The sequence below is a fragment of the Bos indicus x Bos taurus genome, chromosome 25 (assembly GCF_003369695.1).
Source record: "Bos indicus x Bos taurus breed Angus x Brahman F1 hybrid chromosome 25, Bos_hybrid_MaternalHap_v2.0, whole genome shotgun sequence".
Lineage (NCBI taxonomy): Eukaryota > Metazoa > Chordata > Mammalia > Artiodactyla > Bovidae > Bos > Bos indicus x Bos taurus.
The window spans coordinates 5614232-5633222 of NC_040100.1; the positions used below are offsets into that span (position 1 = coordinate 5614232).

The following is an 18991-nucleotide window of genomic DNA, read 5'->3' on the forward strand; positions in this document are numbered from 1 at the left end:
GAGTTTTCCTCATTAACATAAAACTCAGATGCTGAGGGATTTGTTATGATAACAAGATGCTTATCTCACCTCTGAGGCTGTGCAGCTACTTCAGAAATTGAGGAGGACTTCCCTGATGGCTGGTGGCACAGTGGATAAAAATCCTCCTGCCAATGCATGGGACACAGATTCGATCCCTGGTCCAGGAAGATCCCATATGCTATGGAGCAACTAAGCGGGTGCACAACAACTACGGAGCCTGCGCACCTAGAGCCTGTGCTCCGCAGCTAGAGAAGCCACTGCAGTGAGTCTGCACACCACAACAAAGAGTAACCCTTGCTTGCCTCAGTTAGAGAAAGCCCACGTGCAACAATGAAGAGCCAACACAGCCCAAAATAAATAAAAAACCAAAGAGAAAAGCCCAAGTTAAAAGATACTCCTCTGCACTTATCCCCTAAGAAATTCCAAGCACTTTAGGAACTCTGCCAGAAACAGGCAGGAAGACCAAATATACATTTCTTATTTAAATCACAATATCACAATGGGGAAAAGGGAAAAGACTCATTTGCTTAAGACCCTGGAGGAGACGAGAGAGAATGACCTCGGGGCCCAGGGGGAGAGGACAGGAGGGGTGAGGACCACACAGGGGAAAGTCTTTGCCTCCCCTGAGGCCCGGGCTCAAGTCTTGCTCCTCCAACAACTTTCTGGATCCCAGTGAGCCCTCCCTTCCTCCCTCTTCAGACCTGGCGGATAGTGGTACCCACGACAGCCAGCCCAGAAGCTTCTGCCAGTGAGTCCCAGTAGCCTGTCCATCCCTGTGGGAGCAGCCCGCACGCTGCCCCATTCTCAGTGTCCTGGGAGGGCGCCATCTCTTTCGTATGAGAACTGGGCAGAAGAACCGTGTGATGAGGAAGGTGGGAGTGCACAGAGCAGGGTCAGCGAACTCACCTGGACCCGGGAGTGGTTTTATGGGGTCACAGCCACAGCCGTCCACTCTCCTGTTGTCTATGCTGCCAGAGTAGAGTTGAGTAACCACAGCAGAGACCAAACGGCCAGAGAAGCCTCACATACTGACCATGTGTCCTTCCAGAGAGAACACGTGTGACTCTAGTGTGGAAGAAAGAACATTTGTGACCTGAGGGTTGGAGACGAGTTGAGCCCTGAGTCTGCAAATTCACTGGATGAGCCTCGGCTGTAGGACAATAATACTGTGGCCCACAAAGCTGTGGTAGGAGCTGCAGCTATAATGAGTCTGTTTCCAGGGGTTGCTGTCCTTTCAGGACAAGGCTCTGTACTTCACCAGGCAAGAGTGGGACACACTGGACTGGGCTCAGAAGGCCCTCTACAGGGACGTGATGCTGGACAACTACAGACACGTCATCTTCTTGGGTGATGAGTCAGCTTGAAGGTGAGGGAATGGGATTAGGGAGGGCTCATGAGTATACATGGTATTTATTACAAGTGTGTTATTTCCTTAAAAATGATATGAAGCAAATATGTCCTACTCAAGAATTGATTCATCTGTGTGGTGTATTTGTGAATGTTCTTTAAAATTGTTCTAGTCTACGCTTGCCTATATGTTGGCAGTACTTCACAATAAACTTGTTCATATTTTTTGGTGGAGTATCACAATTCAAAAGTATATAACTAGGGACTTCCCTGGTGGTCCAGCAGTTAAGTCTTCACCTTCCAATGCAGGGGTGCAGGTTTGATCCCTAGTCAGGGCACTGAGATACCACATTTCTAAAGAAGTAAATAAATCCCATGGAGATCAGTACTAAAAAAACAAAGGACTCACTTTCATTAAAAAAAATATTTTGAACTTATAAAACAGAGACTCACAGACACGAAACAAACTTATGGTTACTGGAAGAGGGGGACAGTTAGGGAGTTTGGGAAGGTCATGTACATGTTAGGGGAAGCACACTGATTGAAACCACCCACCCTGGCCAGGCACCATAGTAAACATTTGCATGAGTTGTTTTATGACAGGAGATCCTGATAAGGAATACAGAACTAGTAAGCCACCACCAACTGGAAGAGTTCGGGAAAGGTCAAAAGGAGACACTGCGTGTCCGTCCACTTCCCAGAATCCCTCTCGCTAGCATCCATCTTGGCTGAGTGATGCGTGCGCCACCAGGAAAGACTCTGAATTAGAATGATTGGCCAAAGACCACCCGGAAACTAATCCCATCACCATAAAACCCAAGACTGCCAGCCACCCTTACCCTACTGCTCCCCACCTGGATGTCCTTTCCCAATAAAATCTCTTGCTTTGTCAGCACATGTGTCTCCTTGGACAATTCATTTTCGAGTGTTAGACAAGAGCCCAGTTTCGGGCCCTGGAAGGGGTCCCCCTTCCTGCAACATACACACTGCTATATTTAAAATGAATAACGAACAAGGACCTATTGTAGCACATGGAACTCTCTCTGTTCAATGGTATGTGGCAGCCTGGATGGGAGGAGAGTTCGGGGGAGAATGGGTACATGTATACGCATGGCTGAGTCCCTTCAGTGTTCCTCTGAAACTATCCCAACATTGTTAATCAGCTATCCCCCAATACAAGATAAAAAGTTCAAAGGAAAAAAAAAGGTTTGGTCCAAAAGTGGAGGTCCCTGAAGAGTGACAAGGGCACAACTCTGATGGGTCATCTTTGCTCTTGCGGAAAGTATGTTCTGGGGAGAGGGGGTCCTCCTGACTCAGACCCTCCTCCTTCAGGGCAACAGGCTCTCAATGGGCATCCCGAGACTAATTGAACTCAGTCTATCTTGGGTGTGATGGCAAAAGGCAATACAATCCATGATTACTGAAATACTCCAAAGAATATAGTTTCTGGAAAGAGAAAGAGAAGGAGGGAAAGAGAGAATGGAATAAAACGACTCATGCAGAAGCAGGTCAAAATGATGGGACTTTATTTCTGTGGATTCTTTGGTGTCGGACGAGGTGTGAGCTCTGTCTGAAGCTGCCCCCACAGTCGAGACATCTGTAAGGTTTCTCTCCGGTGTGAGTTCTCCGGTGTTTAATGAGGGTCGCGCTCTGACTGAAGTGCTTCCCGCACACAGAACACCCGTAGGGCTTCTCACCAGTGTGGATCCTCTGGTGTTTGGAGAGGTCGGAAGAGCGTTTGAAGCTCTTGTTGCACTCCTCACACGTGTGGGGTCGCTCCGCCTTGTGTGTCCTCTGGTGTCTAAAACGACTGGAGGTGCGGCAGTTCTCCCCGCACTCCTTACATGTGTAGTGCTTCTCCCCTAGGTGGGTTCTCTGATGCCGGCTGAGGTGTGAGCTCTGTCGGAAGCTGTCCCCACACTTGGGACACGTGTAGGGCTTCTCTCCGGTGTGTGTCCTCTGGTGTTTAATGAGGGTCGCGCTCTGACTGAAGCGCCTCCCACACACAGGACACCCGTAGGGCTTCTCGCCGGTGTGGATCCTCTGGTGTTTGGAGAGGTCGGAGCAGCGTTTGAAGCTCTTGTCGCACTCCTCACACAAGTAGGGTCGCTCCTCATTGTGTGTCCTCTGGTGACTAAAGTGGCTGGAGGTGTGGCAGGTTTCCCTGAAGTTGTTACAGGTATAGTGCTTCTCCCCCAGGTGGGTTCTCTGATGTCGACTGAGATTTGAGCTCTGTCGGAAGCTGTCCCCACACTTGGGACACGTGTAGGGCTTCTCTCCGGTGTGTGTCCTCTGGTGTTTAATGAGGGTCGCGCTCTGACTGAAGCGCCTCCCACACACAGGACACCCGTAGGGCTTCTCGCCGGTGTGGATCCTCTGGTGTTTGGAGAGGTCGGAGCAGCGTTTGAAGCTCTTGTCGCACTCCTCACACAAGTAGGGTCGCTCCTCATTGTGTGTCCTCTGGTGACTAAAGTGGCTGGAGGTGTGGCAGGTTTCCCTGAAGTTGTTACAGGTATAGTGCTTCTCCCCCAGGTGGGTTCTCTGATGTCGACTGAGATTTGAGCTCTGTCGGAAGCTGTCCCCACACTTGGGACACGTGTAGGGCTTCTCTCCGGTGTGTGTCCTCTGGTGTTTAATGAGGGTCGCACTCTGACTGAAGCGCCTCCCACACACAGAACACCCATAGGGCCTCTCCCCAGTGTGGATTCGATGGTGTTTAAGGAGGTCGGAACGCTGTTTGAAGCTCTTCTCACAGGTGTCACATGTATAAGGTCTTTCTTCATGGAACCACCTCTGAGTCTCAAATAGGCCCGAATGATGGCGATTTTCCTCACTGTTGAGAGATTCATGAGGTTTCACCATGTCTAACCTGTGTTGGCAGTTGTTCCCATATTCATCCCCAGTGGCGGGTCTCCCTGCTGTTGGGACGTACTGACCAGCAACAAAGTCTGAACTCTCAGCACTGGTCCTGAATTCTTTGTTTTTGACGTCTCCTTCTTCGCTGGGACCATTCCTGAGATCTGAGATGTGGGTGACTCCCTGATCTTCAGGAGAATTTTCGCGTTTCAGCGATGAGGGGTCTCCCAAGGACTTCTCTCTCCTGTCCTGGGCATCACCACACTCAGAAGATAGGGGAGCCTTCTCCTGAAATCCTTGTAGCTGCCCTTGAAGCTCCACTTCTAGAATTTCTTGCTTTGGAATCAATTCTTTGTTCACAATTCTGGTTTCCGAACCTGAAATATTAAAATACGAGTTGCTGACATTTCATCCCCTGGCAGGAGTGATTAAGAAACTGCTAGCAAAAAAAAAAAAAAAAGAAAGAAACTGCTAGCAGAGAAACAATGCCCCCAAAGCCCTTTTCATGTTCTCTGTGAAACCACTCCTGAAGTTAAATTATTTTAATTAACCTGTCAAATGTGCTTACCTGTACAAATCTTGTTTCTTTCCTTTTATACTTGTGTCTACACCCACCAACCCATCTCTCTTCCCCTAACCCCACTTCATAAGAACACAGGGAGAAACAGACAAGAACGATTGGCGTAATACTCTGTGTAATAGTGAAAAACTAGAAGCCTTAACATCTGTTGACAGAATGGATAAGTGAATATTAGGATGAAATATATAGAGATGTTAAAATGAATAAACTAGAGCTACACCTATCAACATGGATAAAAATCCCAAAAATGTGGAGAAAAAAGGCAAGGTGCAAAAGAACCATATAGTAATACAACGTATGCTGAGGCTGCTGCTAAGTCGCTTCAGTCGTGTCCAACTCTGTGCGACCCCACAGACGGCAGCCCACCAGGCTCCCCCGTCCCTGGGGTTCTCCAGGCAAGAACACTGGAGTGGGTTGCCATTTCCTTCTCCAATGCATGAAAGGGAAAAGTGAAACTGAAGTCGCTCAGTCATGTCTGACTCTTTGGGACCCCATGGACTGCAGCCTACCAGGCTCCTCTGTTCATGGGATTTTCCAGGCAAGAGTACTAGAGTGGGTTGCCATTGCCTTCTCCGAATACAACGTATATATACCATAAAAACATGTCAAAATACTATATATGTTTACATACATTTATATATATGCATACACAAAGTGATATTGAATGGTTTGCCTTGGAAACGAACAGAGATCATTCTGTCGTTTTTGAGATTGCATCCAAGTACTGCATTTAGGACTCTTCTGTTGATCATGATGGCTACTCCATTTCTTCTGAGGGATTCCTGCCCGCAGTAGTAGATATAATGGTCATCTGAGTTAAATTCACCCATTCTAGTCCATTTCAGTTCGCTGAATCCTAGAATGTCGACATTCACTCTTGCCATCTCTTGTTTGACCACTTCCAATTTGCCTTGATTCATGGACCTGACATTCCAGGTTCCTATGCAATATTGCTCTTTACAGCATCAGACCTTGCTTCTATCACCAGTCACATCCACAGCTGGGTATTGTGTTTGCTTTGGCTCCATTCCTTCATTCTTTCTGGAGGTATTTGTCCACTGATCTCCAGTAGCATATTGGGCACCTACTGACCTGGGGAGTTCCTCTTTCAGTATCCTATCATTTTGCCTTTTCGTACTGTTCATCCCTTATGATTATAGAGTGGAAGTGAGAAATAGATTTAAGGGCCTAGATCTGATATATAGAGTACCTGAGGAACTATGGAATGAGGTTGGTGACACTGTACAGGAGACAGGGATCAAGACCATCCCCATGGAAAAGAAATGCAAAAAAGCAAAATGGCTGTCTGGGGAGGCCTTACAAATAGCTGTGAAAAGAAAAGAAGTGAAAAGCAAAGGAGCAAAGGAAAGATATAAGCATCTGAATGCAGAGTTCCAAAGAATAGCAAGAAGAGATAAGAAAGCCTTCTTCAGCGATCAATGCAAAGAAATAGAGGAAAACAACAGAATGGGAATGACTAGAGATCTCGTCAAGAAAATTAGAGATACCAAGGGAACATTTTGTGCAAAGATGAGCTCAATAAAGGACAGAAATGGTATGGACCTAACAGAAGCAGAAGCTATTAAGAAGAGATGGCAAGAATACACAGAAGAACTGTACAAAAAAGATCTTCACGACCCAGATAATCACGATGGTGTGATCACTCACCTAGAGCCAGACGTCCTGGAATGTGAAGTCAAGTGGGCTTTAGAAAGCATCACTACGAACAAAGCTAGTGGAGGTGATGGAATTCCAGTTGAGCTATTCCAAATCCTGAAAGATGATGCTGTGAAAGTACTGCACTCAATATGCCAGCAAATTTGGAAAACTCAGCCGTGGCCACAGGACTGGAAAAGGTCAGTTTTCGTTCCAATCCCAAAGAAAGGCAATGCCAAAGAATGCTCAAACTACCGCACAATTGCACTCATCTCACACGCTAGTAAAGTAATGCTCAAAATTCTCCAAGCCAGGCTTCAGCAATACGTGAACCATGAACTTCCTGATGTTCAAGCTGGTTTTAGAAAAGGCAGAGGAACCAGAGATCAAATTGCCAACATCTGCTGGATCATGGAAAAAGCAAGAGAGTTCCAGAAAAACATCTATTTCTGCTTTATTGACTATGCCAAAGCCTTTGACTGTGTGGATCACAATAAACTGTGGACAATTCTGAAAGAGATGGGAATACCAGACCACCTGACCTGCCTCTTGAGAAATGTGTATGCAGGTCAGGAAGCAACAGTTAGAACTGGACATGGAACAACAGACTGGTTCCAAATCGAGAAAGGAGTATGTCAAGGCTGTATATTGTCACCCTGCTTATTTAACTTCTATGCAGAGTACATCATGAGAAACGCTGGACTGGAAGAAACACGAGCTGGAATCAAGATTGCCGGGAGAAATATCAATAACCTCAGATATGCAGATGACACCACCCTTATGGCAGAAAGTGAAGAGGAACTCAAAAGCCTCTTGATGAAAGTCAAACTGGAGAGTGAAAAAGTTGGCTTAAAGCTCAACATTCAGAAAACGAAGATCATGGCATCCGGTCCCATCACTTCATGGGAAATAGATGGGGCAACAGTGTCAGACTTTATTTTTTGGGGCTCCAAAATCACTGCAGATGGTGACTGCAGCCATGAAATTAAAAGATGCTTCCTCCTTGGAAGGAAAGTTATGACCAACCTAGATAGCATATTCAAAGGCAGAGACATTACTTTGCCAACAAAGATTCATCTAGTCAAGGCTATGGTTTTTCCTGTGATCATGTATGGATGTGAGAGTTGGACTGTGAAGAAGGCTGAGCGCCGAAGAATTGATGCTTTTGAACTGTGGTGTTGGAGAGGACTCTTGAGAGTCCCTTGGACTGCAAGGAGATCCAACAAGTCCATTCTGAAGGAGATCAGCCCTGGGATTTCTTTGGAAGGAATGATGCTAAAGCTGAAACTCCAGTACTTTGGTCACCTGATGCAAAGAGTTGACTCATTGGAAAAGACTCTGATGCTGGGAGGGATTGGGGGCAGGAGGAGAAGGGGACGACAGAGGATGAGATGGCTGGATGGCATCACTGACTCGATGGATGTGAGTCTGGGTGAACTCCGGGAGTTGGTGATGGACAAGGAGGCCTGGTGTGCTGTGATTCATGGGGTCGCAAAGAGTCGGACACAACTGAGTGACTGAACTGAACTGATACACAAGTGTATATGTGGCTACATGTATATGTAGAAAGAATATAAAACAGGCATAGAAATGGTAAGTCAGGATATTGATCACTTCTGGAGAAGGAGTGAGGGGATAGCTTTCGAGGGGGTACACAGAGCTTCACCTGGTGCTATGGCTGTAATATGCAGCAAAATAAAAAGCTGAGTCTATCACCTAACAATATAGAACAGAAAGTCTTGCCTCAGTCACAAAAGGGGCTTGAAGGCTCTCAATCTCTGTGAATGGCAGCCTGGCTCAGGGATTTTCTGAAGCAAACCCTCCACCAGTCACACCCAGCTGGAGACAGGAAGAGGCCCAGCACTTACTTGGTGAGACTGCGTTTCCATGATCCTTTGGTGCACTCTCCCTGAAGAAGTGCTTCTGTGCTGGGTACAGACGCTCCCACTCCTCCCAGGTTAGAGACACGGCCACATCCCGGACTGTCACCAACCCCTGTAACAACATGAGACCTCCCCTCAGCACCTGCCATCCCAGTGAGAGAGTCATTTCCTAGGCAGGTTGATAAGAAGTCTAGGCATCTGAAAGGAGAGAGGGGTCTGGAATTCTCAAGGAGGAAGAAAGGACAAACTTTTTTTTCTCTACATTCCTTAAGATTATATAACAATAATGTATCCTGCCTGAGGACAGTCTCTGGATTAAACCTCCTGGCTAATCCTGTTATTTTAAAATGTAAATTATGGGAGTAGGTCTGGTCTTTACAAGGACTATATAATAATAATGTATCTTGCCTGAGGACAGTCTCTGGATTAAACCTTCTGACTAATTCTGTTATCTTAAAATGTTAATTATGGGAGTAGGTCTGGTGGGTCTTTACAACCTCCAGACATTCTTTGGATTCATTGGAGAGTATTTAACTCCATTGCTAAGGCTAGCAAGGGGGTACTCTTTCTACCCCCTTCTCATGTCTATGTCAGAAGCTTTCTCTATCTCCTTTATACTTTAATAAAACTTTATTACACAAAAGCTCTGAGCAATCAAGTCTTGTCTATGGCCCCGGATTGAATGGATAGAATTCTTCTCCAGAGGCCAAGAATCCTGGCGTCTTTGCGTGATTCAGCAACAACCTTTCATCTTGGGGGCTCGTCCGGGATTCTTCAGGACAAGATGGGAGCTAACAATTCTAGCCTCATCCTGTGAACTGTATCCTGAAAAACTGGGATAGTTTTGATCCCCAGAGCTTAAAGAAGACACACGTGGTCTTCCTATGTGATACTGCATGGCCACGGTATCCATTGGAGGTTCTCTTAAGTATATATAATTCTGTTTTACAATTAGACTGGTTCTGTAGAAAACAAGGGAAATGGGTAGAAGTAGCCTACGTATTGCCCTTTTTCTCTCTGCGAAATATGCCAGACTTATGTCCTAAGGGTATAAATTTGGGTGTGACTCCTTCAGCTCCCTCCAGTCCTCCTAGTTTGCTAGATGAGAAGGAGGACAGGAGACAAAGAGATAAAGAAAAGCAGGTTTCTCCAATCTATTCCTGGGATCATATGCACAGAGCAGCCAGAGAGACTGAGGAACAGCCACACAAGCTGTTGCCTCTTCATGAAGCACCCACCAGGAGAAATAATCAGTCTACAAGAGTTAATATTAATAAGCCTTTTCTTATCAAGAAATGCAAAGAATCAAGGAGGATCTGGGAGACTATTTAGATGACCCAGAAAAATATACTAGAGCTTTTAAAGGTGTTACTCTTGTTTATGACCTTACTTGGAAAGGTGTATATCTTGGGACAAATGCTGACTCCTGACTCAAAGAGTCGAGTTTTGGGAAAAGCGGTTGCTTATGGAGATGAATGGCTTGGTAACGAATCAGTAGGGAAGAGGGAGGACAAGATAGCCGTCCTCCCCACTGGGAATCAGGTGGTCCCAACTACAGAACCAGACTGGGACTACAACACAGCTAAAGGAAGATGGGGTCAGAGTCATTTTGTCAGATGTATTCTTGAAGGCCTCAGGCAGGCACGTGCTAAGCCTTTAAACTATGGCAAATCGGCAAACACAGAACAGGAGAAGGAAGCTCCTAGTAAATTCCTAGATAGACTGAGAGAAGCCCTTCGCAGATTCACTGAGACTGATCCCAAAAGTGAAGAGGGAAAAGTGATCTTAAAGGATAGATTTCTCACTCAGTTGGCTCCAGATGTCCGCCGTAAGCTATTAAAATGGGCGTATGGGCCAAATCAGTCTTTAGATAATCTGTTACAACTGGCTCAGTCTATTATGGTAGGGAATATGAGGAAAAGAAAGAAAGGTAGAAAAGGACAAAGAAGCCCTCACAATAGCTATGAGAACTGTTCTTAAACAGCCTGAGAAAAATGCCCAGAGGGGCCCAGGTGAAAAGGGATGGGCTTGCTATTACTGTGGAAAGGAGGGGCACATCAAGTGGGATTGCCCGCAGGCATCTAAGCTGCCCCTGGCTCCATGTCCGGTCTGCTCCCGTCCTAATTACACCTGAGGAACCCTGGGTATCAATAACTGTGTGTGGGGGCAATCTGTCGATTTACTTTTAGATACTGGGCAACTTACTCCCTGCTTACTGAAGCCCGTGGCCCACTTTCTTCCCGATCTGCTTCCGTAATGGGACTGTCTGGATGAGCCAAAAGGTATTACTTCAGTGTTTCTGTCAGTTGTGACTGGGATTCTTTGCTATTTTCACACGTGTTTCTGATCGTGCCAGAGTCTCCCTCACCCCCTTTGGGGAGGGATATACTGAGCAAGGTCCATGCCTCTGTTTTCAAGAATATGGAGCCCTCCCTTTCTCTCCCTTTAATTGAACAAAATATAAATCCTAGAGTATGGGCTGATGGAAAATCTGTGGGTCGAGCACAAAATGCTATTCCTGTAGTTGTCAAGCTCAAAAACCCGCACTTATTTCCACATAAGAAGCAGTATCCAATGAAACCTGAGGTTAAGGAAGGGTTAAAACCCATCATCGAGAATTTAAAGGAGCAAGGGCTATTGATTCCATGTAACAGTCCATGCAACACTCCTATTTTGGGTCTAAAGAAATCAAATGGTAAATGGAGACTAGTTCAAGATTTACAAATAATAAATGAGGCTGTAGTTCCTTTACACCCCTTGGTGCCTAATCCTTGTACTCTATTGTCTGAAATTCCTGAATGAGCCAAATATTTCTCAGTAATTGATTTGAAAGATGTCTTCTATTCAGTGCCTTTGGCGGAGGAAAGTCAATTTCTCTTTGCCTTAGAAGACCCTACGCAGTCAGCTTCTCAGTTAACCTGGACAGTTTTGCCCCAGGGATTTCGTGACAGTCCTCACTTATTTGGACAAAGTTTGTCATGGGATTTACAAAACTTTTAATAGCTCAGAAGCAGTGATGTAACAATATGTAGATGGTATTTTGCTCTGTGCTGAGACAGAGGAAGCTTGTTCATGAGCCTCAGAAGATTTCTTAAACTTTTTGGCAGGCTGCAGTTACAAGGCATCAAGAGAAAAGGCTCAGCTTTGTCAACAATCTGTTAGATATCTGGGCCTAATCATATCAGAAGGGACTAGGGCCATAGGCTTAAACCTATGAGACTTACACCTATACTAAATCCTCCCCTACCTATGACTTTACAACAAGTGAGAGGAATTTTGGAAATCACAGGCTACTGTAATTGGATTCCGGGTTACGGGGGAACTTGCCCAGCCTTTATAGAGCCAGACATCCTGGAATGTGAAGCCAAGCGGGCCTTAGAAAGCATCACTACGAACAAAGCTACTGGAGGTGATGGAATTCCAGTTGAGCTATTCCAAATCCTGAAAGATGATGCTGTGAAAGTACTGCACTCAATATGCCAGCAAATTTGGAAAACTCAGCAGTGGCCACAGGACTGGAAAAGGTCAGTTTTCATTCCAATCCCAAAGAAAGGCAATGCCAAAGAATGCTCAAACTACCGCACAATTGCACTCATCTCACACGCTAGTAAAGTAATGCTCAAAATTCTCCAAGCCAGGCTTCAGCAATACGTGAACCGTGAACTTCCTGATGTTCAAGCTGGTTTTAGAAAAGGCAGAGGAACCAGAGATCAAATTGCCAACATCCGCTGGATCATGGAAAAAGCAAGAGAGTTCCAGAAAAACATCTATTTCTGCTTTATTGACTATGCCAAAGCCTTTGACTGTGTGGATCACAATAAACTGTGGACAATTCTGAAAGAGATGGGAATACCAGACCACCTGATCTGCCTCTTGAGAAATGTGTATGCAGGTCAGGAAGCAACAGTTAGAACTGGACATGGAACAACAGACTGGTTCCAAATCGGGAAAGGAGTATGTCAAGGCTGTATATTGTCACCCTGCTGATTTAACTTCTATGCAGAGTACATCATGAGAAACGCTGGACTGGAAGAAACACAAGCTGGAATCAAGATTGCCGGGAGAAATATCAATAACCTCAGATATGCAGATGACACCACTCTTATGGCAGAAAGTGAAGAGGAACTCAAAAGCCTCTTGATGAAAGTGAAAGTGGAGAGTGAAAAAGTTGGCTTAAAGCTCAACATTCAGAAAACGAAGATTATGGCATCTGGTCCCATCACTTCATGGGAAATAGATGGGGAAAGAGTGGAAACAGTGTCAGACTTTATTTTTTTGGGCTCCAAAATCACTACAGATGGTGACTGCAGCCATGAAGTTAAAAGACGCTTACTCCTTGGAAGCAAAGTTATGACCAACCTAGATAGCATATTGAGAAACAGAGACATTACTTTGCCAACAAAGGTCCGTCTAGTCAAGGCCATGGTTTTTCCTGTGGTCATGTATGGATGTGAGAGTTGGACTGTGAAGAAGGTTGAGCGCCGAAGAATTGATGCTTTTGAACTGTGGTGTTGGAGAAGACTCTTGAGTGTCCCTTGGACTGCAAGGAGATCCAACCAGTCCATTCTGAAGGAGATCAGCCCTGGGATTTCTTTGGAAGGAATGATGCTAAAGCTGAAACTCCAGTACTTTGGCCACCTGACGCAAAGAGTTGACTCATTGGAAAAGACTCTGATGCTGGGAGGGATTGGGGGCAGGAGGAGAAGGGGACGACAGAGGATGAGATAGCTGGATGGCATCACTGACTCGATGGACGTTGAGTCTGAGTGAACTCCGGGAGTTGGTGATGGACAGGGAGGCCTAGCGTGCTGTGATTCATGGGGTCGCAAAGAGTCGGACAGGACTGAGCGACTGATCTGATCTGATCTGATCTGATAGCTGCAACTCAGCAGGCCCGAACCAACAAACTGGTGTGGTCTCCAGTTACTCAAAAGGCCTTTAACGTTCTTCAGACTGCTCTCCTGCAAGCTCCCACTCTGAGCTTGGCCACAGGGTCAGAATTTAATTTGTTTGTCACTGAAAGAAAAGGTATGGCCTTGGGAGTTTTGACACAACCCCAAGGGCCTCACCAGCAACCTATTGCTTATCTAAGCAGAGAATTAGATGTAATTTCACGTGGGTGGCCCCACTGCCTAAGAGTAATTGGGGCAGCAGAAGCTTTAAAAATAATTAGTGGGTGAAACCTTACTGTACTGACTTCTCATGTTGTGAATGGAATCTTAAATTCTAAGGTTAATATTTGGATGACAGTAGGCTTCTTAAATATCAGACATTCTTATAGACCCTTAAGCCTTGGAATTAACTAGTTATGTAACTCAGCTCTCAGCTTTTCAACAGGCATTAACAGAACTCCAGGAGAGGGCTCCTGACCCAGTCTCTGAGTCAAGCAAGCCTCTATTTGAGCCAGGAACCGAGGTCCTCATAAAAACATTGGAATCTGGGGGCCAATCCCACAAGTCCCTCTGGGAAGGCTGGGCCTGATAATCTATGTGAGCCTACTTCTGCTGACTCCAAAAATCCTGAGTCTGCCATTTGACCCTCAAGACAATGCCTTCCTGTCCCAGGCTCACTCCTATGCAGCATTTCACAGTCTAACTGCTGGGTCTGTGGAGCACTCCCCTCTTCATCAGTGGAAGGATTCCCAGGGTGGACATCTCCACTTCAAGGAAAAGACTTTCTCAAAGTCTGCAAATACCTTCAACAATCGCACGTGATGCCTCTTCTTAAACTGATGACATCTAACAACCTTAACATGGACTGATTTAACTATGGACATAATGTGACTTTTCATTTTGATTTTAACTTGGTTTAATGACTATTTTGCCTTACATCTGTAACTGTATAATGGAGTTTTCTAACCATCTAAAAGCTTTTAAGTTACAAATGGTTGTCCAAGCTCCTATGAGTGCCACTGCCTCCTCCAACTATTACTTGGGGCCCCTGGATCAGAGACCCTCAATACGAGGGTTAGAAGAATATGTTGCCTCAACTATTTAGGGACCACACCCCTAAACAGCAGGAAGTAGTTATGGAACAAAAACGATGCCCCTTTCCCTTGGCAACATAATTCTCCTAAAAGAAAAGGGGAATGAGAGTCATTTCCTAGGCAGGTTGATAAGAAGTCTAGGTGTCCGAAAGGAGAGAGGGGTCTGGAATTCTCAAGGAGGAAGAAAGGACAAACTTTTTTTCTCTACATTCCTTAAGATTATATAACAATAATGTATCCTGCCTGAGGACAGTCTCTGGATTAAACCTCCTGGCTAATCCTGTTATTTTAAAATGTAAATTATGGGAGTATGTCTGGTCTTTACAAGGACTATATAATAATAATGTATCCTGCCTGAGGACAGTCTCTGGATTAAACCTTCTGACTAATTCTGTTACCTTAAAATGTTAATTATGGGAGTAGGTCTGGTGAGGTCTTTACAACCTCGAGACATTCTTTGGATTCATTGGAGAGTATATAACTCCATTGCTAACTCTTTCTACCCCCTTCTCATGTCTATGTCAGAAGCACAGCAACAGTCAGATGGAAGAGATGCATTGGGCAAGGTCTGGAGGGGGGGTCCTAAGCTCAGGAGCTTCTCTCCCCTTGGAGGTGGGATGGGGGAAGGGTTGTGTTACCCTCCCACTTAAGTAGATGCGCATACCAACTGGGAAGCTCTCTCAACCCCATACTCTTGTGGTTTTATGGAGGCTTCATCATGTAGGCAGGATCAATTATTAACTCCATTTCCAGCCTCTCTTCCTTCTCTGCAGTATCATTATCAATTGAGGGAGGAGGGAGGTAGTCATCCAAGCCGTTAAAAAGTAAAAGGATGCTCACATTCAAAGTGGTGGGGAACTGCTGTTCTTATACATCGTTTAAGGACACTTTCCACCTTGACATCTTTCTTTCCCAAACAATCTAGTTAGACACGAGGGTGTCTTACACTGAATAAACAATACTTCTGTGCCAGTTTTGTGCGGAAAGGTCTACAACTCAAGGACCTCTTCCTAGACGGATTTGTTACCGCTTCCTACAAAGGAAAGAATGTTTCATGCACATACTAAAGTTCACGCAAAATGTAACAAGGAAGTAAAGAACTTCTGAAACCCATAGCATCCCTCACACCTCCATCCCCACTCCCAGAACACTTCCACTCCTCACCTGGCGTGAGGTCCCAGCAGGCTGCCTCTGAAGAGACCGCACCACGGCGGCCGCCTCCTCCCCGCTCTGCGGGCAGTGCTTCCGCACCCAGGCTTGGATCTCCTGGGGCAGGATTGTCAGGAACTGCTCCAGCACCAGCAGCTCCAGGATCTGCTCTTTCGAGTGCACCTCTGGCCTCAGCCATCGACAACAAAGTTCCCTGAGCCGGCTCAGCGCCTCTTCCGGTCCAGCCACCTCCTGATAACGGAACTGCCTAAAATGACATCGGAAAGTTTCGGGATCCGGACAGTCCCAGGGCCGGTCGGACTCCCCACTTCCGAAGGAGTCTTCCTCCACTTTCACTGTCCAAAGTCCATCACCTAGGGCCGGAGGGGCGATCGTGCTTTGACTCGCGGTCCAGCTCCAACTCATCCTTCTCTCGCTCGTGCGCACTTTCCCGGAGTTCCACCTTCAGCTGAGGTGACAGTAAACCCAGCAAGAAGCCGCAGAACACATCGGATCTCCCCAAAGAAGCGGCTGCCGACTGTCGGGTCTTAAACGAGATCCCACCTCCCCGGGCCCCTCCCAGACTCCTCCTACCCAGAAACCGCTACCCTACCTCAGTTCAGTTCAGTTCAGTCGCTCAGTCGTGTCCGACTCTTTGCGACACCCTACCTGAAGCTGTCAAATCCCGCGACAAAAAATTACGAACAGCCCGAGTCGGAAGCGCGTCACCGGCTCCGGGCGGTGCCCACCCCTCGGGGCATTTCCGGGGCCTCTCTAGGCTCCTGGGAAGAGTGACGTGCATCTCTGTGGTTTGTTATCTTTAACCTTTTCCAGAGGTACTCTTGGTGGCTCACACGGTAAAGAAACCGCCTGCAATGCGGGAGACATGGGTTCAGTCCCTGGGTTGGGAAGATCCCCTGGAGAAGGGAACGGCTACGCAGTCCAGTATTCCGGCCTGGAGAATTCCATGGACAGAGGAGCCTGGCCGACTACAGTCCATGGGATCGCAAAGAGGAGGACACGAAGAATCGGACACGACTGAGCGACTTTCACTTTCACCTTGTAGTGTGGAGCTTACAGTCCTTAAGGTTGCAGAACTAAAGGATATTCCTCCTTTAAAAATAAATGTCATTCCTTTTGAATTCTTGACAATCTTTCATCCTTAGATTAAGTATGAGAAGGAATCTTATTGTTTCAAAGAGGAAAAAAAAAGAAAAGAAAAATATCAAACCTGTTTTTCACTTGCATTCCTTTGTATGAAATACATAATCAAAATTTTGCAAAAAAAAAATCATTCAAAAGCAATCACATGCCTTAGCTTTGTAGCAACTTTCTTCTCAAAGTTGGCTCATTACCATGTTAAACATTTATACTAAGCTGGAGAATATATTTGTCAAATTATATGTCTTATGTTATAAAAGTATGTTTTATATGATAGTAAAATAAATTTAAAACAATAACTGTATATGAAAAATTGTATATGTGATAAAAATATGTACCATTCAATTGTTTCTACGTTTAATAAACATCACTTTTATTTGAGAATAACCAAAAGAAAGAATGTCATTCTTAACAAATTATCTGTGAAGAAAGTTGTATAAATTTGGTTTCAGGGAAAGTTAAAAGTTCCAGTTGTACAATAAAGTGGTCATTGATCCATCGGTTACACTTAGGCAAGAAAGGTTTGTAGAGTGTCTTCTACATGCTAAGGCATCACGGTTGACACTATAGATGCAAAACTGGGAGGATATATTCCCTGTCCTCAAGTTGCTCACAGTCTCCTAATGGAGACAGACACTTAAATTACAGGACAGTGTGGTAAATGCAATACTTTGAGGTATATGCAGCATCTATTTGTATAAGCAGAGATGGAAATAAACAACCATGCCTGATGGGGAGTGTACAGTAAAAGGCTTCACAGAAGAGATTAAGTTTAAAAAGTCCATGTGGACTGAAGACATATTTTAATTTAAAACTGGGTTAAATATATGGGCAATAGTTGGACACAACTAAAGCAACTTAGCACACGCATACTTTAGTTTAACATTTATATTAAATCATCTGCATTATTTAAGAAGTGAAGAATTATCTAAGCTACATGTGTGTGTGTTTTGTGCTCAGCTGTGTCTGACTGTTTGTGATCCCAAGGACTGCAGTCTGCCAGGCTCCTCTGTCTGTGGGATTTCCCAGGCAAGAATACTGGAGTGGGTTGCTATTTCCTTCTCCAGGGGATCTTCCCAACCCACAGATCGAACTGGCATCTGCTGCCTGGCAGGTGAGTTCTTTACCACTGAGCCACCAGGGAAACCCTATGTAAGTTACATTAAGGGTACTTTCATTTAAAAAGCATTTGTTTAAGTACAATTAATGTCCTGATTTATGAATGCAAATTCCCAAGCAGGGTCAAGATTTCATACAACATTTATATGGATTAAAGCTTAAAATATAAACTTTAAAAATTATTTCCAAATTATTTCCTGTGCAAAAGCACAGGTAGTCAATTCCTACTTTAGGTTTTAGCAGTTGTAGTGGCTGTACTAGTCTGTTGTGATCTGTTTTGATTGGACATTAATAGGACATGAAACAGGCAAAGGCAGATTTTTCAGGATTATTTTTTATGTTGAACGTGAAAGTGTTAGTCGCTCAGTCCATGTAAATATAATCAAACATCTTGAGAGCTTGTCAAATATCTTATATAATGCACATATACTACACCAGTGTGTGAGCTAAGTCACTTCAGTCCTGTCTGACTCTGTGACCCCATGGACTGTAGCCTGCCAGGCTCCTCCATCCATAGAATTCTCCAGGCAAGAATATTGGAGTGGGTTGCCAGTTTCTTCTCCAGGGGATCTTCTCCACCCAGGGATTGAACTCGGGTCTCTTGCATTGTAGGAAGATTCTTTACCATCTGAACCACCAGGGAAGCCCAATTTTTATGTTAAAAATCACTTAAAGAGAAAAAAATTCACTACTCTCAAGGCTCATCTTTGTCATTTTACAAATCTGGAGCAACATGTGATAATTTAATGAGATAACTTGTTGAATGTTTACATCTCATCTCCCTAGGTGGTTTGAAAGTCTCTGGAGGGCAGAAATTTTACACAAGTCTACTTCTTCATCTGTGTGGGAACGCTATCCTGATCTGGCAGGAAGTCAAAAGTTCTTTTTTGCAGGACAAGGCTTTGACTAGGATCAGGTTATCAAGGATGGTAAGGGAATTAGGACAATGCAAATTCACAAATAAAACTCTATGGCACAGGCAAATCTAGCTCCAGAAAATATCCATCTACGTAACTAGTAACAGAATCCAGAAGAGAATATTATGTACTATGAAGACAGTACAAGCATTTTTCATCTTCTCCCAGAGAAAGGAGATGTATTAATAGGTCTTCTTTCCTGTTGATTACCAGTTTGGCTCCAATAGTATCAGTGTCTGGGTTGTATGACTGGTTTCTTATCATGATTTAGTGATTTGCTTAGCTCTTTCCTCCCTTTCTCCTGTAATTTAACTTT

General features: G+C 45.0%; 1 protein-coding gene across 2 annotated transcripts; it reads right to left on the bottom strand.

Annotated features, from left to right (window-relative positions):
* Positions 1-2871: 2871 nt before the first annotated feature.
* LOC113883740 (zinc finger protein 394-like) lies at positions 2872-18277 on the bottom strand. Of its 2 annotated transcripts, XM_027527690.1 has the most exons (3): positions 15494-18277; positions 8329-8455; positions 2872-4601 (listed from the first exon to the last, which is right to left on the bottom strand). In XM_027527690.1, exons 1-3 carry the CDS (start codon positions 15902-15904, stop codon positions 2878-2880), a joined length of 2262 nt encoding a protein of 753 aa, XP_027383491.1. In that variant the 5' UTR covers positions 15905-18277; the 3' UTR covers positions 2872-2877. The 2 variants fall into 2 exon arrangements, with proteins under 2 accessions (XP_027383491.1, XP_027383492.1); XM_027527691.1 differs by lacking the exon at positions 8329-8455.
* Positions 18278-18991: the final 714 nt, after the last annotated feature.